Here is a 25457-nt window from a genome sequence, read left to right on the forward strand (position 1 = left end):
GAAGGAAACTAATGCCGCAAATAGCTCGGAGGTGTCGAGATGTTCCCACGCCCACGGATGCCGATCGTCACCGCACGGCAGAGGTCGCAACCGGGTACCCGATACCCGTACCCTACCCGTACCCTAGCCGATAGCCGTACTCTAGCCGTACCCTAGCCGTACCCTAGCGATACCCGTACCCTAGCCGTACCCTAGCCGATAGCCGTACTCTAGCCGTACCCTAGCCGTACCCTAGCGATACCCGTACCCTAGCCGTACCCTAGCCGTACCCTAGCCGATACCCGTACCCTACCCGATACCCGGCTACCCGTACCCTACCCGATACCCGGCTACCCGTACCCGGCCAGGTACGGGTACCCGTTTGCGACCCTGGTGCGGCCGGGTACGGGTACGGGTAGGCCACGAGTCACTGGCGAGTCACCGTGATTGTCACTTATTTCCCAACGTCTTGTCTCTTCTCACAATTCAAGTTCCTAGAATCAACCCACCCGCGCCTGCAACATGGCTTCATCCCAGAGGTCGCAATCAGGTACCCGATAACCTACCCGATACCCGGCCGGGTACGGGTAGCCGGGTATCGGGTAGGGTACGGGTACCCGTTTTCGACCCTGGTGCGGCCGGGTACGGGTACAGGGGGTAAGGAATCAAAACCCGTTTGCGACCTCTGCCGCAAGGGCATCGCCGATACGCCGAGCGGAGTAAAGATGCAGACGAACGTTCCTTGAGAATGGTGGCGATGGCGCGAACGGACGCATCGGCCTTGACACTTTAAAGAAAAAGAAACCGTTCTAGAGCCTTTGGTTCACTCGGTAAAGTCACGTGGGTATAAAATAAAATAAAGCACGACGTTTCGGGCACAACCCAAGCCGTGCTTTCACACCTGATGACGGATGCTTGTGTTGCGATCGAAACGTCGCGATTTATTTTATATTTTCTACCTCCGTGACTTTGTCGAAAGCTTCAAACTCAAGATGAAACCGTTGGATATTATTGTGTCTGTTGCTAAAACCGCATTGTTATTTTTATGTAACCAGGTGTAAGGGCCTCGCCGCTGAGACTGCCAGGGAGCTCATCCTTCGCAATGATTCTAAATGTGGAGAGAGAGAGAGAGGGGGGGGGATGGGTGGGATCCGCAGGGACCCGGAGAAAAACACACGCGACCACGGGGGGAGAGAGAGAAAATTTTCGACTTAAAACTTTCATGACTGCAGGGGTTGAAATCACGTCGTGATTTATTTTATTCTATAGGGGCATGTTTGTCTCTGTATGTCTTTGAATGTGTGTTGCACCCTCTTCTTGGTTCTTTCGGTAAAGTCGCGTAGAAGGGAAACAATAAAATGATAAAAATATAAAACAATAAAATAATAAAAATATTAAACAATAAAATAATGAAAATATTAAACAATTAAATAATGAAAATATTAAGCAATAAAATAATAAAAACATAAAACAACAAAATAAAAAATATATAAAACAATTATATAATAAAAAATACTAAACAGTAAAATAATAAAATTGTTGAACAATAAAAATATTAAACAAATAAATAATAAATATATTAATTAATAAAATAATAAAAAACATTAAACAAAAAAATATAAAACAATTAAATAATACAAATATTAAACAATAAAATAATAAATTGTTGAACAATAAAAATATTAAACAATTAAATAATGAAAATAGAAACCAATTAAATAATACAAATACTAAACTATAAAATAATAAAAACATAAAACAATACAAATCTCACGACGTTTCGACTGCAACACAAGCAATCATCATCAGGTGTGAAAACCACGGCAAGAACATTTGGTTTTCCCAACTGATGATGATTGCTTGTGTTGCAATCGAAACGTCGTGAGCATTTTATTGTTTGTTTCCCTTCAACGTGATGACTTCACCGAAAGAACCAAGAAGATTCATTCATATTCGTTGGTTCTTTCGGCGAAGTCACGCAGATGGACACGCAAACTCCGAATATACGACCGGCGTTAGGGTTGGGATCGAACCGACGGACTCCTGTGTATACCAGGCGAGGTATTCTAGATTTGAAGCTTTCGTGACTGCAAGGAATCATCTTCTTAGGTTTTTTTTTTTCGGTAAAGTCACGTAGGTCAAAATTAATGAAAATAAAATAAAATAAATAAAATATATTATTTTATTTTATTTTCATTAATTTTGACCTACGTGACTTTACCGAAAAAAAAATAAAAAGAAAAAAAAAACCTAAGAAGACCAGGCGAGGTAGTTAACCTCTAAACTAAAGCTATAAACGATTATTTTACCCGGGCAAGGCCCTCACCACCCGAGGCTTTGTGGCTCGTTTTCATAAGCCTTCGTGGCTACCAAAACGGAGTGGCCTCATCGTCGTCGTCAACTGGACATTTAAATCGGGGGCAGCCAAATAAACTCTCGAAACGCGTGGCGACGTTGATGCTAAACGTGGTGGGGGGGGGGGGGGGAGGCGGAGGACATGGAAAAAAATCCATGCCAACACAGGGAGAGAGAAAACGGCAAACTCCAAATATACAACAGGCACCAGGGTAATTGTTTTTTTAGCCTTCTATCTGGCAACAGAACTGACACCTTTTTTTAACAAGGAGTCATGTTTGCATAGGTCACAATACCTGCAGTCATAATGCAAACAAAAAACACAACTCTGATAATGTATGCACTGTCCTTGAAGTTGATTGGTCCACACCCGAGACAGCTTTCCTTAGAGCCTAGTCTCACATGGGTTGGACCAGATGACGCCAAAAGGCGCATTATGACTGCAGGTATTGTGGTCTATGCAAACATGACTCCTTGTAAAAAAAGGCGTCAGTTCTGTTGCCAGATAAAAGGGTAAAATACCAATTATCATATTTTTACTGGCAAATGAGGTTCCAATAATGAGGGACCAGGGTGTCGGGATCTAAACCCACGACTTCCTGCACACCAGGCGAGGTAGTCAACATCTCCTAGCCACCGCTACACTCACTGATCGGCCTACATCAGAGCCACAGCCTCCTGTATCACACATCGTCTCTGCGCCGATGTTAGACCAGTGAATGTCAAAAGGTGAGCCAGCAGCACAAGGTCAATGGATATATCAAAGAATTAATAGCTCGGCTAGAACCGTTCTACATGTACACGGGATCATTTCTGCCCGGTCGGTATCATTATGATGAACAAAAATATAAAGGTTTCGATTTAAAGCTTTCGTGACTGCAGGGATTCATCTTATTGGTTCTTTCGGTAAAGTCACGTAGAAGGGAAATAATACAATAATACAAATAAAACATAATAAGATAACATTCTCACGACGTTTCGGCCACAACGCAAGCAGCCGTCCTCAGGTGAAGAACAGGTCTGTCGGAAAGACAGCGTCTGAATGAACACCACCAAGCTTGGCATATACGGAAAGACAGCGTCTGAATGAACACCACCAAGCTTGGCATATACGAAAAGACAACGTCTGAATGAACACCACCAAGCTTGGCATATACGAAAAGACAACGTCTGAATGAACACCACCAAGCTTGGCATATACGAAAAGACAACGTCTGAATGAACACCACCAAGCTTGGCATATACGAAAAGACAGCGTCTGAATGAACACCACCAAGCTTGGCATATACGGAAAGACAGCGTCTGAATGAACACCACCAAGCTTGGCACATACGAAAAGACAGCGTCTGAATGAACACCACCAAGCTTGGCATATACGAAAAAACAGCGTCTGAATGAACACCACCAAGCTTGGCATATACACAAAGACAGCGTCTGAATGAACACCACCAAGCTTGGCATATACGAAAAGACAGCGTCTGAATGAACACCACCAAGCTTGGCATATACGGAAAGACAGCGTCTGAATGAACACCACCAAGCTTGGCATATACACAAAGACAGCGTCTGAATGAACACCACCAAGCTTGGCACATACGGAAAGACAGCGTCTGAATGAACACCACCAAGCTTGGCATATACACAAAGACAGCGTCTGAATGAACACCACCAAGCTTGGCATATACGGAACGACAGCGTCTGAATGAACACCACCAAGCTTGGCATATACGGAAAGACAGCGTCTGAATGAACACCACCAAGCTTGGCATATACGGAAAGACAGCGTCTGAATGAACACCACCAAGCTTGGCATAAACGGAAAGACAGCGTCTGAATGAACACCACCAAGCTTGGCAGCGTATATGCCAAGCCTGGTGGTGTTCATTCAGACGCTGTCTCTCCGACAGACCTGGTCTTCACCTGAGGACGGCTGCTTGCGTTGTGGCCGAAACGTCGTGAGAATTATTTTATTATGTTTTATTTTTATTATTTTATTATTTCCCTTCTACGTGACTTTATTAAACTATTTTTAAAAAATTAGCCAGGTAAAGCCCGCTGAGCGACCAGATTTTATTTTTTTCAGAAGTGAACCTGGCTACTGCAAATGATAGCCCGACAAAGTGGCTTTCCATCGTCGCACGGGAATTTATAGCAGTCCTCAAACACTCTCAATGCGTGAAGTTAATCATACACGTGGAGGGGAAAAACCGCAGGGACCCGGAGAAAAATCCATCCGACCATGGGGAGAGAGACACGCAAACTCCAAATATACAGCAGCTACAGCAGCAGGCGGCGTCAGGGTCTGGATGGAACCCGCGACCTCCTGTAGACCAGGCGAGGTAGTCAACATCTCCTAGCCACCGTGATGATGATGATGAAAGAGACGCAGTCTCCAAATATACAGCAGCAGGCATCGTCTGGTGTCGGGATCGAACCCACGACCTCCTGTATACCAGGCGAGGTAGTCAACATCTCCTAGCCACCGTGATGATGATGATGAAAGAGACGCAGTCTCCAAATATACAGCAGCAGGCATCGTCTGGTGTCGGGATCGAACCCACGACCTCCTGTAGACCCGGCGAGGTAGTTAAGATCTCCTAGCCACCGTGATGATGATGATGAAAGAGACGCAGTCTCCAAATATACAGCAGCAGGCATCGTCTGGGGTCGGGATCGAACCCACAACCTCCTGTATACCAGGCGAGGTAGTCAACATCTCCTAGCCACCGTGATGATGATGATGAAAGAGACGCAGTCTCCAAATATACAGCAGCAGGCATCGTCTGGGGTCGGGATCGAACCCACGACCTCCTGTAGACCCGGCGAGGTAGTTAACATCTCCTAGCCACCCTGATGATGAGAGAGAGACGCAGACTCCAAATATACAGCAGCAGCAGGCATCGTCAGGGTCAGGGATCGAACCCGCGACCTCCTGTATACCAGACGAGGTAGTTAACATCTCCTGGCCACCGTGATGATGATGAAAGAGAGAGACGCAGACTCTAAATATACAGCAGCAGGCATCGTCAGGGTTGGGATCGAACCCGCGACCTCCTGTAGACCAGGCGAGGTAGTCAACATCTCTGTGTTGCTGGCTGTGGTTGAGAACCGCTACCACCAAACCAGCAGCAGCAGATAATCAGTTTAACTCTGGAAGTCAACTAAACTCGCATTAACCAGGTAAAGCGCACTGAGCTCTGGGCTATTGTTCAGTGCGGGCGACTTGTTCATACGTTTCACTCACCCACTCACTCACCCACCCACTCACTCACCCACTCACTCACCCACTCACCCACCCACTCACCCACCCACTCACTCACTCACCCACTCACTCACTCACTCACCCACCCACCCACTCACTCACCCACCCACCCACCCACTCACCCACCCACCCACTCACCCACCCACTCACTCACCCATCCACTCACCCACTCACTCACTCACTCACCCACTCACTCACCCACCCACCCACCCACCCACTCACCCACCCACTCACCAACCCACTCACTCACTCACTCACCCACCCACTCACTCACTCACTCACCCACCCACCCACCCACTCACCCACTCACCCATCCACTCACTCACTCACCCACCCACTCACCCACTCACTCACTCACTCACCCACTCACTCAACCACTCACTCAACCACTCACTCACTCACCCACCCACTCACTCACTCACTCACCCACCCACCCACTCACCCACTCACCCATCCACTCACTCACTCACCCACCCACTCACCCACTCACTCACTCACCCACTCACTCAACCACTCACTCACTCAACCACTCACTCACTCAACCACCCACTCACTCATTCACCCACTCACCCACACATTTACTCACCCACCCACTCACTTACCCACTCAAATCACCCACCCACTCACTCAACCACCCATCCACTCAAACATTTACTCACCCACCCACTCACTCACTCACCCATCCACCCACTCACTCACCCACCCATCCACTCAAACATTTACTCACCCACCCACCCACTCACTCACTCACCCACCCACCCACCCACTCAACCACCCATCCACTCAAACATTTACTCACCCACTCACTCACCCATCCACCCACTCACCCACCCATCCACTCAAACATTTACTCACCCACCCACCCACTCACTCACTCACCCACCCACCCACCCACTCAACCACCCATCCACTCAAACATTTACTCACCCACTCACTCACTCACCCATCCACCCACTCACCCACCCATCCACTCAAACATTTACTCACCCATCCACCCACCCTTGTGAATGAGACTCATCTGTCCTGGTCTCCTGAGACCTCACCTGGTGACGCAACAATCAACTTGGCACCCGAATGTGTCACACACACACACGCACGCACACGCGCGCACACGCACACACACGCACCGCGTACGCACACACACTCACGCACACGCACACACACGCACGCACACGCACACGCACGCACACGCACGCACCGCGTACGTGCGACACATTCAGCGGGGAGCGGTGGCGCAACGGTGAGCGCGCCCCGCTACGAACCCTGCCACCCGAGTTCGATCGCCGCTCACGGCCACCAACAACTGGTGAAGATGATCTGGGCCCTCCCCCCTAGGTCAACTCAGCCTCAAATGAGTTCCTAGTACGGTGTGGTAAACAGCGCCACTGGGGAGAGACAAAGGCGGCCGGGCGTGGCGCTGGCCCACCCACCCCCTCGTGTGCCACAGTGTCGCCCTTCACAGGTGCTGCTGCTACTCGCTACTCACAGCACTTGCCCCTACAGCCTGTTAGAGGCTACACGGGGGACCTTTGTCTGTGTCGCCCTTCACAGGTGCTGCTGCTACTCGCTACTCACAGCACTTGCCCCTACAGCCTGTTAGAGGCTACACGGGGGACCTTTGTCTGTGTCGCCCTTCACAGGTGCTGCTGCTACTCGCTACTCACAGCACTTGCCCCTACAGCCTGTTAGAGGCTACACGGGGGACCTTTGTCTGTGTCGACCTTCACAGGCGCTGCTGCTACTCGCTACTGACAGCACTTGCCCCAGCAGTCTGTTAGAGGCTACACGGGGGACCTTTGTCTGTCTACCTTCACAGGTGCTGCTGCTACTCGCTACTAACAGCACTTGCCCCTAGTCTGTGAGAGGCTACCCGGGGGACCTTTGTCTGTGTCTACCTTCATAGGTGCTGCTGCTACTCGATACTAACAGCACTTGCCCCAGCGGTCTGTTGAACCTTGACCTCAGCGTCTCAGCCGTGTCAACCCACGTGTCTCTGACACGGCCATTATGAAGCCAGCGATACGGAGAGAGACACCCACAACCTTGAACTCCTGGGCATCTCAGCCGTGTCAACACACACAGTCAGGACACGTACGAGTATTATTATACAGGGAGGCCCAAAAGTCAGGACACTAAATGTTAGTATTATATATATGGTCCAAAAGTCAAGACACATAGCGGTATCATTATATAGGGTGGCCTAAAAGCCAGAACGCATAGGGTTGTTTTTTATACAGAGTGGTCCAAAATTCCACACTTCCCACCAGGGATTATTTGTCTGTCTGTCGTCTACGAATGCACTGTCCAACCAAGTTCCTACCTGCCCACTCTGAAGGAACGTGTTTCTTATACTGGGTGGCCCAAACGTCAGAACACACAGGGTTATTGTTATACAGTGAGTAGGTGGGTGAGTGGGTCAGTCAGTCGATGGGTGAGTGAACAAGAGGATGAGTGGGTAAGTTACTGAATGGCTGGGCAAATTAATGAGTGAGCGAATGAGTGGTGACCGAGTGAGTGGGTGACCGAGTCAGTGAGTGGGTGAGTGAGTGGGTGGGTGAGTGAGTGGGTGAGTGAGTAGTTGACCGAGTGAGCAGGTGAGTGAGTGAGTAAATGAGTGAGTGGGTTATCAAGTGAGTGGTTGACCGAGTGAGCGGGTGACTGAGTGACAAACTGAGTGAGTGGGTAGGTGAGTGAGTGGGTGGGTGGGTGGGTAAGTGGGTGGGTGAGTGGGTGAGTGGGTGGGTGAGTGGGTGAGTGCATGAGTGGGTGGGTGAGTGAGTGGGATAGTGAGTGGGTGAGTGGGTGGGTGGGTGGGTGAGTGAATGGGTGGGTGGGTGAGTGAGTGAGTGGGTGGGTGAGTGGGTGGGTGAGTGGGTGGGTGGGTGAGTGGGTGGGTGGGTGAGTGGGTGGGTGGGTGGGTGAGTGGGTGGGTGGGTGGGTGAGTGAGTGGGTGGGTGGGTGAGTGAGTGGGTGAGTGCGTGAGTGGGTGGATGAGTGAGTGGGACAGTGAGTGGGTGAGTGAGTGGGTGACCGAGTCAGTGAGTGGGTGAGTGAGTGGGTGGGTGAGTGAGTGGTTGACCGAGTGAGCAGGTGAGTGAGTGAGTAACTGAGTGATTGGGTTATCAAGTGAGTGGTTGACCGAGTGAGCGGGTGACTGAGTGACAAACTGAGTGAGTGGGTGAGTGAGTGGGTGGGTGAGTGGGTGAGTGGGTGGGTGGGTGAGTGAGTGAGTGGGTGAGTGTGTGAGTGGGTGGGTGGGTGAGTGGGTGGGTGAGTTAGTGGGTGCGTGGGTGGGTGCTGGGATAGTGATAGGGGTTGGGGTAGTGATAGGGGTAGTGATCGGGGCTGGGCTAGTGATAGGGGTAGTGATAGGGGTTGGGGTAGTGATAGGGGTTGGGGTATTGATAGGGTTGGGGTAGTGATAGGGGCTGGGCTAGTGATAGGGGTAGTGATAGGGGTTGGGGTAGTGATAGGGGTTGGGGTAGTGATAGGGTTGGGGTAGTGATAGGGGTAGTGATAGGGGCTGGGATAGTGATAGGGGTAGTGATAGGGGTTGGGGTAGTGATAGGGGTAGTGATAGGGGCTGGGCTAGTGATAAGGGTTGGGGTATTGATAGGGGTAGTGATAGGGGCTGGGATAGTGATAGGGGTAGTGATAGGGGTTGGGATAGTGATAGGGGTAGTGATAGGGGTTGGGGTAGTGATAGGGGCTGGGCTAGTGATAGGGGTTGGGGTATTGATAGGGGTAGTGATAGGGGCTGGGATAGTGATAGGGGCTGGGATAGTGATAGGGGTAGTGATAGGGGTAGTGATAGGGGTTGGGGTAGTGATAGTGATAGGGGTAGTGATAGGGGTAGGGGTAGTGATAGGGGTTGGGGTAGTGATAGGGGTAGTGATAGGGGTTGGGGTAGTGATAGGGGTTGTGATAGGGGTAGTGATAGGGGTAGTGATAGGGGTAGTGATAGGGGTAGTGATAGGGGTTGGGGTAGTGATAGTGATAGGGGTAGTGATAGGGGTAGGGGTAGTGATAGGGGTTGGGTAGTGATAGGGGTTGGGGTAATGATAGGGGTTGGGGTGGTGATAGGGGTAGTGATAGGGGTTGGGGTAGTGATAGGGGTTGGGGTGGTGATAGGGGTTGGGGTAGTGATAGGGGTTGGGGTGGTGATAGGGGTAGTAATAGGGGTTGGGGTAGTGATAGTGATAGGGGTAGTGATAGGGGTTGGGGTAGTGATAGGGGTTGGGGTGGTGATAGGGGTTGGGGTAGTGATAGGGGTTGGGGTAGTGATAGGGGTTGGGGTAGTGATAGGGGTTGGGGTAGTGATAGGGGTAGTGATAGGGGTTGGGGTAGTGATAGGGGTTGGGGTAGTGATAGGGGTTGGGGTAGTGATAGGGGTTGGGGTAGTGATAGGGGTTGGGGTAGTGATAGGGGTTGGGGTAGTGATAGGGGTAGTGATAGGGGTTGGGGTAGTGATAGGGGTTGGGGTAGTGATAGGGGTTGGGGTAGTGATAGGGGTTGGGGTGGTGATAGGGGTTGGGGTAGTGATAGGGGTTGGGGTAGTGATAGGGGTTGGGGTAGTGATAGTGATAGGGGTAGTGATAGGGGTTGGGGTAGTGATAGGGGTTGGGGTAGTGATAGGGGTTGGGGTAGTGATAGGGGTTGGGGTAGTGATAGGGGTTGGGGTAGTGATAGGGGTTGGGGTAGTGATAGGGGTAGGGGTAGTGATAGGGGTTGGGTAGTGATAGGGGTTGGGGTAGTGATAGGGGTTGGGGTAGTGATAGGGGTTGGGGTAGTGATAGGGGTTGGGGTAGTGATAGGGGTAGGGGTAGTGATAGGGGTTGGGTAGTGATAGGGGTTGGGGTAATGATAGGGGTTGGGGTGGTGATAGGGGTAGTGGTAGGGGTTGGGGTAGTGATAGGGGTTGGGGTATTGATAGGGTTGGGGTAGTGATAGGGGCTGGGCTAGTGATAGGGGTAGTGATAGGGGTTGGGGTAGTGATAGGGGTTGGGGTAGTGATAGGGTTGGGGTAGTGATAGGGGTAGTGATAGGGGCTGGGATAGTGATAGGGGTAGTGATAGGGGTTGGGAAAGTGATAGGGGTAGTGATAGGGGTTGGGGTAGTGATAGGGGTAGTGATAGGGGCTGGGCTAGTGATAGGGGTTGGGGTATTGATAGGGGTAGTGATAGGGGCTGGGATAGTGATAGGGGTTGGGGTAGTGATAGGGGTTGGGGTGGTGATAGGGGTTGGGGTAGTGATAGGGGTTGGGGTAGTGATAGGGGTTGGGGTAGTGATAGTGATAGGGGTAGTGATAGGGGTAGGGGTAGTGATAGGGGTTGGGGTAGTGATAGGGGTTGGGGTAGTGATAGGGGTTGGGGTAGTGATAGGGGTTGGGGTAGTGATAGGGGTTGGGGTAGTGATAGGGGTAGGGGTAGTGATAGGGGTTGGGTAGTGATAGGGGTTGGGGTAATGATAGGGGTTGGGGTGGTGATAGGGGTAGTGGTAGGGGTTGGGGTAGTGATAGGGGTTGGGGTGGTGATAGGGGTTGGGGTAGTGATAGGGGTTGGGGTAGTGATAGGGGTTGGGGTAGTTATAGGGGTAGTGATTAGGGGTTGGGATAGTGATAGGGGTTGGGGTAGTGATAGGGGTTGGGGGAGTGATAGGGGTTGGGGTAGTGATGGGGGTTGGGGTAGTGATAGGAGTTGGGGTAGTGATAGGGGTTGGAGTAGTGATAGGGGTTGGGGTAGTGATGGGGGTTGGGGTAGTGATAGGGGTTGGGGTAGTGATAGGGGTTGGGGTAGTGATAGGGGTTGGGGTAGTGATAGGAGTTGGGGTAGTGATAGGGGTAGTGATAGGGGTTGGGGTAGTGATAGGGGTTGGGGTAGTGATAGGGGTTGGGGTAGTGATAGGGGTAGTGATAGGGGTTGGGGTAGTGATAGGGGTTGGGGTAGTGATAGGGGTTGGGGTAGTGATAGGGGATGGGGTAGTGATAGGGAATGGGGTAGTGATAGGGGTTGGGGTAGTGATAGGGGTTGGGGTAGTGGTAGGGGTTGGGGTAGTGATAGGGGTTGGGTAGTGATAGGGGTTGGGGTAGTGATAGGGGTTGGGGTAGTGATAGGGGATGGGGTAGTGATAGGGGATGGGGTAGTGATAGGGGATGGGGTAGTGATAGGGGTTGGGGTAGTGATAGGGGTTGGGGTGGTGATAGGGGATGGGGTAGTGATAGGGGATGGGGTAGTGATAGGGGATGGGGTAGTGATAGGGGTTGGGGTAGTGATAGGGGTTGGGGTAGTGATAGGGGTTGGGGTAGTGATAGGGGTTGGGGTGGTGATAGGGGTTGGGGTAGTGATAGGGGTTGGGGAGTGATAGGGGTTGGGGTGGTGATAGGGGTTGGGGTAGTTATAGGGGTAGTGATAGGGGTTGGTGTAGTTATAGGGGTAGTGATAGGGGTTGGGGTAGTGATAGGGGGTGGGGTAGTGATGGGGGTTGGGGTAGTGATAGGGGTTGGGGTAGTTATAGGGGTAGTGATAGGGGTTGGGAAAGTGATAGGGGATGGGGTAGTGATAGGGGTTGGGGTAGTGATAGGGGTTGGGGTAGTGATAGGGGTTGGGGTAGTGATAGGGGTTGGGGTAGTGATAGGGTTGGGGTGGTGATAGGGGTTGGGGTAGTGATGGGGGTTGGGGTAGTGATAGGGGTTGGGGTAGTGATAGGGGTTGGGGTAGTGATAGGGGTTGGGGTGGTGATAGGGGTTGGGATAGTGATAGGGGTTGGGGTAGTGATAGGGGTTGGGGTAGTGATAGGGGTTGGGGTAGTGATGGGGGTTGGGGTAGTGATAGGGGTTGGGGTAGTGATAGGGGTTGGGGTAGTGATAGGGGTTGGGGTAGTGATAGGAGTTGGGGTAGTGATAGGGGTTGGGGTAGTGATAGGGGTTGGGGTAGTGATAGGGGTTGGGGTAGTGATAGGGGTTGGGGTAGTGATAGGGGTTGGGGTAGTTATAGGGGTAGTGATAGGGGTTGGGGTAGTGATAGGGGTTGGGGTAGTGATAGGGGTTGGGGTAGTGATAGGGGTAGTGATAGGGGTTGGGGTAGTGATAGGGGTTGGGGTAGTGATAGGGGTTGGGGTAGTGATAGGGGTAGTGATAGGGGTTGGGGTAGTGATAGGGGTTGGGGTAGTGATAGGGGTTGGGGTAGTGATAGGGGTAGTGATAGGGGTTGGGGTAGTGATAGGGGTTGGGGTAGTGATAGGGGTAGTGATAGGGGTTGGGGTAGTGATAGGGGTTGGGGGAGTGATAGGGGTTGGGGTAGTGATAGGGGTAGTGATAGGGGTTGGGGTAGTGATAGGGGTTGGGGTAGTGATAGGGGTTGGGGTAGTGATAGGGGTTGGGGTAGTGATAGGGGTAGTGATAGGGGTTGGAGTAGTGATAGGGGTTGGGGTAGTGATAGGGGTTGGGGTAGTGATAGGGGTAGTGATAGGGGTTGGGGTAGTGATAGGGGTTGGGGTAGTGATAGGGGTTGGGGTAGTGATAGGGGTAGTGATAGGGGTTGGGGTAGTGATAGGGGTAGTGATAGGGGTTGGGGTAGATATAGGGGTAGTGATAGGAGTTGGGGTAGTGATAGGGGTTGGGGTAGTGATGGGGGTTGGGGTAGTGATAGGGGTTGGGGTAGTGATAGGGGTTGGGGTAGTGATAGGGGTTGGGGTAGTGATAGGGGTTGGGGTAGTGATAGGAGTTGGGGTAGTGATAGGGGTAGTGATAGGGGTTGGGGTAGATATAGGGGTAGTGATAGGAGTTGGGGTAGTGATAGGGGTTGGGGTAGTGATGGGGGTTGGGGTAGTGATAGGGGTTGGGGTAGTGATAGGGGTTGGGGTAGTGATAGGGGTTGGGGTAGTGATAGGGGTAGTGATAGGGTTGGGGTGGTGATAGGGGTTGGGGTAGTGATGGGGGTTGGGGTAGTGATAGGGGTTGGGGTAGTGATAGGGGTTGGGGTGGTGATAGGGGTTGGGGTAGTGATAGGGGTTGGGGTAGTGATAGGGGTTGGGGTAGTTATAGGGGTAGTGATTAGGGGTTGGGATAGTGATAGGGGTTGGGGTAGTGATAGGGGTTGGGGTAGTGATAGGGGTTGGGGTAGTGATGGGGGTTGGGGTAGTGATAGGAGTTGGGGTAGTGATAGGGGTTGGGGTAGTGATGGGGGTTGGGGTAGTGATAGGGGTTGGGGTAGTGATAGGGGTTGGGGTAGTGATAGGGGTTGGGGTAGTGATAGGGGTTGGGGTAGTGATAGGGGTTGGGGTAGTGATAGGGGTTGGGGTAGTGATAGGGGTAGTGATAGGGGTTGGGGTAGTGATAGGGGTTGGGGTAGTGATAGGGGTTGGGATAGTGATAGGGGTTGGGGTAGTGATAGGGGTTGGGGTAGTGATAGGGGTTGGGGTAGTGATAGGGGTTGGGGTAGTGATAGGGGTTGGGGTAGTGATAGGGGTAGTGATAGGGGTTGGGGTAGTGATAGGGGTAGTGATAGGGGTTGGGGTAGTGATAGGGGTTGGGGTAGTGATAGGGGTTGGGGTAGTGATAGGAGTTGGGGTAGTGATAGGGGTAGTGATAGGGGTTGGGGTAGATATAGGGGTAGTGATAGGAGTTGGGGTAGTGATAGGGGTTGGGGTAGTGATGGGGGTTGGGGTAGTGATAGGGGTTGGGGTAGTGATAGGAGTTGGGGTAGTGATAGGGGTAGTGATAGGGGTTGGGGTAGTGATAGGGGTTGGGGTAGTGATAGGGGTTGGGGTAGTGATAGGGGTTGGGGTAGTGATGGGGGTTGGGGTAGTGATAGGGGTTGGGGTAGTGATAGGAGTTGGGGTAGTGATAGGGGTAGTGATAGGGGTTGGGGTAGTGATAGGGGTTGGGGTAGTGATAGGGGTTGGGGTAGTGATAGGGGTAGTGATAGGGGTAGTGATAGGGGTTGGGGTAGTGATAGGGGTTGGGGTAGTGATAGGGGTTGGGGGAGTGATAGGGGTTGGGGTAGTGATAGGGGTTGGGGTAGTGATAGGGGTTGGGGTAGTGATAGGTGTTGGGGTAGTGATAGGGGTTGGGGTAGTGATAGGGGTTGGGGTAGTGATAGGGGTTGGGGTGGTGATAGGGGTTGGGGCAGTGATAGGGGTTGGGGTAGTGATAGGGGTTGGGGTAGTGGTAGGGGTTGGGGTAGTGATAGGGGTTGGGGTAGTGATAGGGGTTGGGGTAGTGATAGGGGTTGGGGTGGTGATAGAGGTTGGGGTAGTGATAGGGGTTGGGGTAGTGATAGGGGTTGGGGTAGTGATAGGGGTTGGGGTAGTGATAGGGGTTGGGGTAGTGATAGGGGTTGGGGTAGTGATAGGGGTTGGGGTGGTGATAGGGGTTGGGGTGGTGATAGGGGTTGGGGTAGTGATAGGGGTTGGGGTGGTGATAGGGGTTGGGGTAGTGATAGGGGTTGGGGTAGTGATAGGGGTTGGGGTAGTGATAGGGGTTGGGGTGGTGATAGGGGTTGGGGTAGTGATAGGGGTTGGGGTAGTGATAGGGGTTGGGGTAGTTATAGGGGTAGTGATTAGGGGTTGGGATAGTGATAGGGGTTGGGGTAGTGATAGGGGTAGTGATATGATGCGAAAAAAGTGCAACGTATTTCGATTTAAAGCTTTCGTGACTGCAGGGATTCATCTTCTTGGTTCAGACGCTGTCTCCCCGACAGACCTGTTCTTCACCTGAGGACGGCTGCTTGCGTTGTGGCCGAAACGTCGTGAGAATTATTTTATTATGTTTTATTTTTATTATTTTATTACTTCCCTTCTACGTGACTTTACCGAAAGAACCAAGAAGAAGTGCAACACACATTCAAAGACATACAGAGACAAACATGCCCCATAGAATAAAATAAATCACGACGTTTCGGGCGCAACACAAGCGTCCATCATCAGGTGTTGCTGAGACAGCAGACCATGATTCATTTTATTTTATACCAAATCAAGAATGCCCCGTGTAGCCTCTAACAGGCTGTAGGGGCAAGTGCTGTTAGTAGCAGCAGCACCTATGAAGGTAGACACAGACAAAGATCCCCCGTGTAGCCTCTAACAGACTGTAGGGGCAAGTGCTGTTAGTAGCAGCAGCGCCTATGAAGGTAGACACAGACAAAGATCCCCCGTGTAGCCTCTAACAGACTGTAGGGGCAAGTGCTGTTCGTAGCAGCAGCGCCTATGAAGGTAGACACAGACAAAGATCCCCCGTGTAGCCTCTAACAGACTGTAGGGGCAAGTGCTGTTCGTAGCAGCAGCGCCTATGAAGGTAGACACAGACAAAGATCCCCCGTGTAGCCTCTAACAGACTGTAGGGGCAAGTGCTGTTAGCGAGCATCACCTATGAAGGCCGGCACGGCACACGAGGGGGTGGGTGGCCAGCACCACGCCTGGCCCCCTTTGTCTTCCCAGTGGAGATGTTTACACACCGCACCGCACCAGGTACTCTTTTGAGGCTGAGTCGACCTAGCGGAGGCCCAGGACCAGCTCAGATAATCGTCACTGGTGTTGACCGTGAGCGGGAATCGAACCCGGGTCGCCGGGTTTATTGCGCAGCGCGCTAACCGCTACACGACCGCTCCCCACACACACTACACATACACACACATACACTACACACACGTCACACACACTACACACACATACACACACACACATACACTACACACACGTCACACACACTACACACATACACACACTACACACATACACACACTACACACACATACACTACACACACTATACATACTACACACACTACACACACACATACACTACACACACGTCACACACACTACACACATACACACACTACACACACACACACACTACACACACTACACACACCACTACACACATGACACACTACACACACCTACACACATACACTACACACATATACACACTACACACACACACTACACACACTACACACACATACACACACTATACACACGCACTACACACATATACACACTACACACATACACACACTACACACACACACTACACACACTACACACACATACACACACACACTACACACACTACACACACACTACACACACACATTCAACACTACACACATACACACTACACACACACTACACACACACACATACACACTACACACACATACACACACCACACACACACTACACACACACATACAACACTACACACATACACACACTACACACACACACATACACACACCACACACACACTACACACACACATACAACACTACACACATACACACACATACACACTACACACACACATACACACACCACACACACACTACACACACACATACAACACTACACACATACACACACTACACACACACACTACACACAAGTAAAACGTAGAGCAAGCGGGGGAGTAACCCTGATGAGTCGCCTTTGGGACCCGAGTAAGATGGTTGATGATTGCTGCTGCTGCTGCTGCCATGTGGGTCTAGCCTAAAGCACCCCCATTGGCAGCTGTCTCTGTGCATTAGTATGACGGTAGTGAAGGGGGTAGGGAAGGGGTTGAAACTACAACTACAAACATTTTTTTATAAACCAGCCCACTGAACGATGTCGCTCTTTTGCAGAGGTGGGACAAAGTCATTGTTATGCAAGTCCAAGTCGAGTCGCAAGTCATCAAATTCATGACTCGAGTCTGACTCGAGTCCAAGTCACATGACTCGAGTCCACATCTCATAGGTGGGACAAAGTCATTGTTATGCAAGTCCAAGTCGAGTCGCAAGTCATCAAATTCATGACTCGAGTCTGACTCGAGTCCAAGTCACATGACTCGAGTCCACACCTCTGCTCTTTTGTCAGAAGCCTGTCGCAAATGATAGCTCAACGAATTGCCTTTCTTCCATCATCATCGTCATCATCGCGTGGACATTCATAGCAGCCGTGTGGCGTAGCCTAGAGCAACCCCAGTGGCAGTAGCCGTCCGTGTGAATTAAGTCTGCAAGTAACGGGCGTACATCCACATGGCGGAATTGTCACGAGTCTGAACATCCACGCGGCTGAATTGTCACGAGTGTGAACATCCACGCGGCTGAATTGTCCCGAGTCTGAACATCCACGCGGCTGAATTGTCACGAGTGTGAACATCCACGCGGCTGAATTGTCCCGAGTCTGAACATCCACGCGGCTGAATTGTCACGAGTCTGAACATCCACGCGGCTGAATTGTCACGAGTCTGAACATCCACGCGGCTGAATTGTCACGAGTCTGAACATCCACGCGGCTGAATTGCCACGAGTCTGAATATTCAGGTAGCTGAATTTCCACGAGTCTGATCATTGACACGGCTGAATTGCCACGAGTCTCAACATCCACATGGCTGAATTGTCACGAGTCTGAACATCCACGCGGCTGAATTGTCACGAGTGTGAACATCCACGCGGCTGAATTGTCACGAGTGTGAACATCCACGCGGCTGAATTGTCCCGAGTCTGAACATCCACATGGCGGAATTGTCACGAGTCTGAACATCCACGCGGCTGAATTGTCACGAGTGTGAACATCCACGCGGCTGAATTGTCACGAGTGTGAACATTCCATGGCTGAATTGTCACGACTATCAACATTGACATGGCTGAATTGCCACGAGTCTCAACATCTATGTGGCCGAATTGCCACGAGTCTGAACACTGGCATGGCTGAATTTCCACGAGTATGAACATTGACATGGCTGAATTGCCACAAGTCTGAAAATTGACATGGCTGAATTGTCACGAGAATCAACATCAACATGACTGAATTGCCACAAGTCTGAACATTGACATGGCTGAATTGTCACGAGAATCAACATCAACATGGCTGAATTGTCACGAGAATCAACATCAACATGGCTGAATTGTCACGAGAATCAACATCAACATGGCTGAATTGTCACGAGAATCAACATCAACATGACTGAATTGCCACAAGTCTGAACATTGACATGGCTGAATTGTCACGAGAATCAACATCAACATGGCTGAATTGTCACGAGTTTCAACATTGACACGGCTGAATTGCCACGAGTCTGATCATTGACTCGGCTGAATTGCCACGAGTCTGAACATCCACACGGCTGAATTGCCACGAGTCTGAACATCCACACGGCTGAATTGCCACGAGTCTGAACATTCCATGGTGGAATTGCCACGAGTCTCAACATTAACGTGGCTGAATTGTCACGAATCTGAACATCACACGGCTGAATTGTCACGAGTCTCAACATCGACACGGCTGAATTGTCACGAGTCTGAACATTAACACGGCTGAATTGTCACGAGTCTCAACATCGACACGGCTGAATTGCCACGAGTCTGAACATTAACACGGCTGAATTGTCACGAGTTTCAACATCGACACGGCTGAATTGTCACGAGTCTGAACATTGACACGGCTGAATTGTCACGAGTTTCAACATTGACACGGCTGAATTGCCACGAGTCTGAACATTAACACGGCTGAATTGTCACGAGTCTGAACATCACACGGCTGAATTGTCACGAGTTTCAACATTGACACGGCTGAATTGCCACGAGTCTGAACATTAACACGGCTGAATTGTCACGAGTCTGAACATTGACACGGCTGAATTGTCACGAGTCTGAACATTGACACGGCTGAATTGCCACGAGTCTGAACATTAACACGGCTGAATTGTTACAAGTCTGAACATTAACACGGCTGAATTGTCACGAGTCTGAACATTGACACGGCTGAATTGTCACGAGTGTGAACATTAACACGGCTGAATTGTCACGAGTCTGAACATTGACACGGCTGAATTGTCACGAGTCTGAACATTGACACGGCTGAATTGTTACAAGTCTGAACATTAACACGGCTGAATTGTCACGAGTTTGAACATTGACACGGCTGAATTGTCACGAGTGTGAACATTAACACGGCTGAATTGTCACGAGTCTGAACATTGACACGGCTGAATTGTCACGAGTCTGAACATTGACACGGCTGAATTGCCACGAGTCTGAACATTGACACGGCTGAATTGTCACGAGTCTGAACATTGACACGGCTGAATTGTCACGAGTCTGAACATTGACACGGCTGAATTGTCACGAGTCTGAACATTAACACGGCTGAATTGTCACGAGTCTGAACATTGACACGGCTGAATTGTCACGAGTCTGAACATTAACACGGCTGAATTGTCACGAGTCTGAACATTAACACGGCTGAATTGTCACGAGTCTGAACATTAACACGGCTGAATTGTCACGAGTCTGAACATTAACACGGCTGAATTGTCACGAGTCTGAACATTAACACGGCTGAATTGTCACGAGTCTGAACATTAACACGGCTGAATTGTCACGAGTCTGAACATTAACACGGCTGAATTGTCACAAGTCTGAACATTAACACGGCTGAATTGTCACGAGTCTGAACATTAACACGGCTGAATTGTCACGAGTCTGAACATTAACACGGCTGAATTGTCACGAGTCTGAACATTGACACAGCTGAATTGTCACGAGTCTGAACATTAACACGGCTGAATTGTCACGAGTCTGAACATTGACACGGCTGAATTGTAACGAGTCTGAACATTGACACGGCTGAATTGTCACGAGTCTGAACATTAACACGGCTGAATTGTCACGAGTCTGAACATTAACACGGCTGAATTGTCACAAGTCTGAACATTAACACGGCTGAATTGTCACGAGTCTGAACATTAACACGGCTGAATTGTCACGAGTCTGAACATTAACACGGCTGAATTGTCACGAGTCTGAACATTGACACAGCTGAATTGTCACGAGTCTGAACATTAACACGGCTGAATTGTCACGAGTCTGAACATTGACACGGCTGAATTGTAACGAGTCTGAACATTGACACGGCTGAATTGTAACGAGTCTGAACATTAACACGGCTGAATTATCACGAGTCTGAACATTGACACAGCTGAATTGTCACGAGTCTGAACATTGACACGGCTGAATTGTCACGAGTCTGAACATTAACACGGCTGAATTGCCACGAGTCTGAACATTCACATGGCTGAATTGTCACGAGTATGAACATTGACACGGCTGAATTGTCACGAGTCTGAACATTCACATGGCTGAATTGTCACGAGTCTGAACATTAACACGGCTGAATTGTCACGAGTCTGAACATTGACACGGCTGAATTGTCACAAGTCTGAACATTGACACAGCTGAATTGTCACGAGTCTGAACATTAACACGGCTGAATTGTCACGAGTCTGAACATTGACACGGCTGAATTGCCACGAGTCTGAACATCCACACGACTGAATTGTCACAAGTCTGATCATTAACATGGCTGAATTGTCACAAGTCTGATCATTAACACGGCTGAATTGTCACAAGTCTGATCATTAACATGACTGAATTGTCACAAGTCTGGACATTAACATGGCTGAATTGCCACGAGTCTGAACATTAACACGGCGGAATTGTCATGAGTCTGAACATTCCATGTCTGAATTGTCACGAGTCTGAACATTAACATGGCTGAATTGTCACGAGTCTCAACATCCATACGACTGAATTATCACGAATCTGAAAATTCAGGTAACTGAATTATCACGAGTCTGGACATCCAAACGGCTGAATTGCCACGAGTCTGAACATTAACACGGCGGAATTGTTACGAGACTGAACATTAACACGGCTGAATTGTCACGAGTCTCAACATCAGCACAGCTGAATTGCCACGAGTCTGAACATTAACACGGCTGACTTGTCACGCGTCTGATCATTAACACGGCTGAATTGTCACGAGTATCAACATCCACACGGCTGAATTGTCACGACTCAACATTGACGTGGCTGAATTGTCACGAGTCTCAACATCCACACGGCTGAATTGCCACGAGTCTGAACATTCCATGGTGGAATTGCCACGAGTCTCAACATTAACGTGGCTGAATTGCCACGAGTCTGAACATTGACACGGCTGAATTGCCACGAGTCTGATCATCCACATGGCTGAATTGCCACGAGTCTGATCATTGACACGGCTAAATTGCCACAAGTCTGAACATTCCATGGCTGAATTGTCACAAGTCTGAACATCAACATGGCTGAATTGTCACGAGTATCAACATCCACATGGCTGCATTGTCACAAGTCTGAACATTGACACGCTGAATTGCCACGAGTATCATCATCCACACGGCTGAATTGTCACAAGTCTGAACATTGACACGCTGAATTGTCACAAGTCTGAACATTCACATTGCTAAATTGCCACGAGTCTTAATATTGACGTGGCTGAATAGTCACGAGTTTGAACATTGACACGGCTGAATTGTGAGAAGCCTGAACATTAACACGGCTGAATTGCCACGAGTCTGAACATTGACACGGCTGAATTGCCACGAGTCTGAACATTGACACGGCTGAATTGTCACAAGTCTGAACATTAACGTGACTGAATTGTCACGAATCTCAACATCCACACGGCTGCATTGCCACGAGTATCAACATCACACGGCTGCATTGTCACGAGTCTGAACATCCACGTGCCACCGGCATTCCCCGGTACCCACCCCCCCGTTCCCTCGCCCCCCCCCGCGCCCCCCGCGTGCCCACCCACCCGATCTCTTTTTCCTCCGCTTGTGCACGCCGCAAATGCGCACGCGCGAGAAGATGGCGAGCAGGTCCTTCTCGGCGGGACTGGAGGCCCTGGTGGGCACCTGGGGCCTCTCCGCCCCACCACTGTCCCTCGCCTGCCGTTTCTGGCGAATGAGCGAGCTTGCTATGGCCGCCGCCATCGCGCTCTAGGCCCCATCGCTTAGGGCGCGGCCCCCCAAGCCGGCCGCCCCCTACCTAAGAAGGCGGCGGAGGGGGGGCGGCGGCGGCGGCCCGGCCGTGCACCCCCCCCACCGCGACCTCAGCGGCGAGGCCGCGGCCGAGTAGTCGGGGGTCGCGACGACGCCGACTTCTGCGCCGCCGCTGTGGCCATCGCCGGCCGGGCTACAGCGGGCGACGCTCTTCCGATGCCGCGTCACGCGACGCTCTCACGCCGGAGAACTTTCCAGACGGCCCGTGTCCGCGTGCCCCCCGCGTCCCCCGCAGGGGAGCGCCTCCGCTCAGGATCTCCGCCCCCCCCCCCCCCCCGCAGCGGTTTGCGTCCGTACCCCGACGCTGTCGTGTCTCCCTCTCTGGTGTCTCTTTGTGTCTCTCTTTGTGTCTCTGTCTCTTTGTGTCTCTCTTTCTTCGTGTCTCTCTGTCTCTTTGTGTGTCTCTGTGGCCTCTCGTTACCTCCCCGCGTCTGTTCTCATCTCCTCCTCCTCCTGTACCTCTCTCGCTTCTCCTCACTGCTCCTCACTGCTCCCTGCGTCTCCCCGCTTCTCCTCACTGCTCCCTGCTTCTCCCTGCTTCTCCTCACTGCTTCCTGCTTCTCCCGGCTTCTCCTCACTGCTCCCTGCTTCTCCCGGCTTCTCCTCACTGCTCCCTGCTTCTCCCGGCTTCTCCTCACTGCTCCCCACTTCTTCTCCCTTCTCACCACTGCTCCCTGCTTCTCCTCACTGCTCCCTGCTTCTCCTCACTGCTCCCTGCTTCTCCTCACTGCTCCCTGCTTCTCCCTGCTTCTCCTCACTGCTCCCTGCTTCTCCTCACTGCTCCCTGCTTCTCCTCACTGCTCCCCGCTTCTCCTCACTGCTCCCTGCTTCTCCCTGCTTCTCCTCACTGCTCCCCACTTCTTCTCCCTTCTCACCACTGCTCCCCGCTTCTCCTCACTGCTCCCTGCTTCTCCCGGCTTCTCCTCACTGCTTCCTGCTTCTCCCGGCTTCTCCTCACTGCTCCCCACTTCTTCTCCCTTCTCACCACTGCTCCCCACTTCTCCTCACTGCTCCCTGCTTCTCCTCACTGCTCCCTGCTTCTCCCTGCTTCTCCTCACTGCTCCCTGCTTCTCCTCACTGCTCCCTGCTTCTCCTCACTGCTCCCCGCTTCTCCTCACTGCTCCCTGCTTCTCCCTGCTTCTCCTCACTGCTCCCCACTTCTTCTCCCTTCTCACCACTGCTCCCCGCTTCTCCTCACTGCTCCCTGCTTCTCCCGGCTTCTCCTCACTGCTTCCTGCTTCTCCCGGCTTCTCCTCACTGCTCCCCACTTCTTCTCCCTTCTCACCACTGCTCCCCACTTCTCCTCACTGCTCCCTGCTTCTCCTCACTGCTCCCTGCTTCTCCCGGCTTCTCCTCACTGCTCCCCACTTCTTCTCCCTTCTCACCACTGCTCCCTGCTTCTCGCTTCTGACCACTTCTCGATTATCACCGCATCTTCTCGCTGCTTCTGCTATTTCAGCCCTCCCTGAGTGTGTCTGTCTCTCGGCTGCGTGTGCGTGTGTGTCTATGGGCGAGCCAGGTGCGTCTGCCTGTGTGCAAGCATTCGGTTAGCAGCTGCCTTGCAGGGATGTCTCTGTGTCTCTGTCTCCTGTCCGTGTCTACGTCCGTCTCGAAAGCGCGTCCCTTTCCCTGCGCGTCTCCCGCTGTGTCTGTCCCCGTCTGCTTAAGCTTCACTCACCTGTCTCTCCCTCTGCCCTCACCCCCCCCCCTCACCTTCCTAATGACGATGTCTCCCTGTGTCCGTCACCTCTGTCTCCTTCTGTCTGCCTTCCTTACGTCACCCGATGAGTCGATCTGCGCCGTGTCTCTCCCTCTGCTCTCTGTCTGTCTTGCCTTCTGTGCCACCACCCCAACGTTTCAGTGTCTCCGCCGTGTCTCGCTTTTCAACGTCTGCTCACCTCCCTGCGTATGCGTCTCTCCGCTCACTGTTCCATTTCTTTCCCTCTCTCCGTCTCCCCGTGTCTCCCTCCCTCCCTGTCTCCCTCTCTATCCCTGTGTCTCCCCGTGTCTCCCTCCCTCCCTGTATCCCTCTCTCCCCGTGTCTCACCCTCTCTATCCCTGTGTCTCCCCGTGTCTCCCTCCCTCCCTGTATCCCCCTCTCTCCCCGTATCGCCCTCTCTATCCCTGTGTCTCCCCGTGTCTCCCTCCCTCTGTGTCTCCCCGTGTCTCCCTCTCTATCTGTGACTCCCTGTGCCTCCCCCTCTCTCTCCGTCTTCCCCTGGTCCTCCCTCTCCCCGTGTCTCCCTCCCTCTGTGCGCACTCTCTTTCGGTGTCTCTCCCTCTCTCCGTCTCTGTGTCTCCGCGGCCAGTGTCACCCACGTCCCATCCCCTGAGCTCAGCGTGTCTCAGTGTATCTCAGTGTCTGCCGACTTGGCCGGAGAGGCAGGAGGCAGATGACGCCCAAATCCTTGCGTCCGTGTGTCTGTGTGTGCGTCTGTGTCTCAGTGTGTATCTGTATCCTCTGTATTCCTGTGTCTTGTGTGCCTGTGTGTGCGTCTGTGTCTTAGTCTACGTGAATGTCTGTGTCTCAGTGTGTATCTGTATCCTCTGTATTCCTGTGTCTTGTGTGCCTGCGTGTGTGTCTGTCAATGTCGGCGCGTGTCTCCGTGTGTCTCGGTGTCCGTGTCTGTATCTGTGTGTGTGTCTGTGTGGGTCTCCGTCTCTGTGTTCCCTACACCTGTGATTTGTGTGTGTGTCTGCGTGTGTGTGCGCGTGTCTGTGTGTGCGTGTGTCTGTGTGTGCGTGTGTCTGTGTGTGCGTGTGTCTGTGTGTGCGTTCGTGCGTGTGATTTCCTGGGTTTTTTCCGTCTGTCTCCCTATATCTGTGTCACTGCGTCTGTGCACGCCTCTGCCCGTCTCTGTGCTTGTACGTGTGTACGATGGTACGTGTGTACGATAGTACGTGTGTACGATGGTACGTGTGTACGACGGTACGTGTCAATCCGTCTGTGTGCAGTCTGCCTGCTCGACCGCCTCTCCGTGTATTGCTCTGCCTG

The 25457-nt window shown here is 51.6% G+C and overlaps 1 protein-coding gene across 2 annotated transcripts in view; it reads right to left on the minus strand.

Moving 5' to 3' along the window:
- The window catches only part of LOC144952368 (fibroblast growth factor 14-like), a 176832-nt gene that overhangs the window by 24693 nt on the left and 126682 nt on the right, over positions 1 to 25457 (minus strand). The window contains exon 1 of one of the 2 annotated variants that reach the window (XM_078882757.1): positions 22216 to 22932. The exons of the other annotated variant lie outside the window; for it this stretch is intronic. Within the exon in view, the coding sequence (XP_078738883.1) occupies positions 22216 to 22393 (178 nt within the window). The 5' untranslated portion in view covers positions 22394 to 22932. Of the gene's footprint in view, positions 1 to 22215; positions 22933 to 25457 lie in introns of those variants that run through there. 2 annotated transcript variants of the gene reach the window in all.

This window comes from Lampetra fluviatilis, chromosome 67 (genome assembly GCF_964198595.1).
Source record: "Lampetra fluviatilis chromosome 67, kcLamFluv1.1, whole genome shotgun sequence".
Taxonomy (NCBI): domain Eukaryota; kingdom Metazoa; phylum Chordata; class Hyperoartia; order Petromyzontiformes; family Petromyzontidae; genus Lampetra; species Lampetra fluviatilis.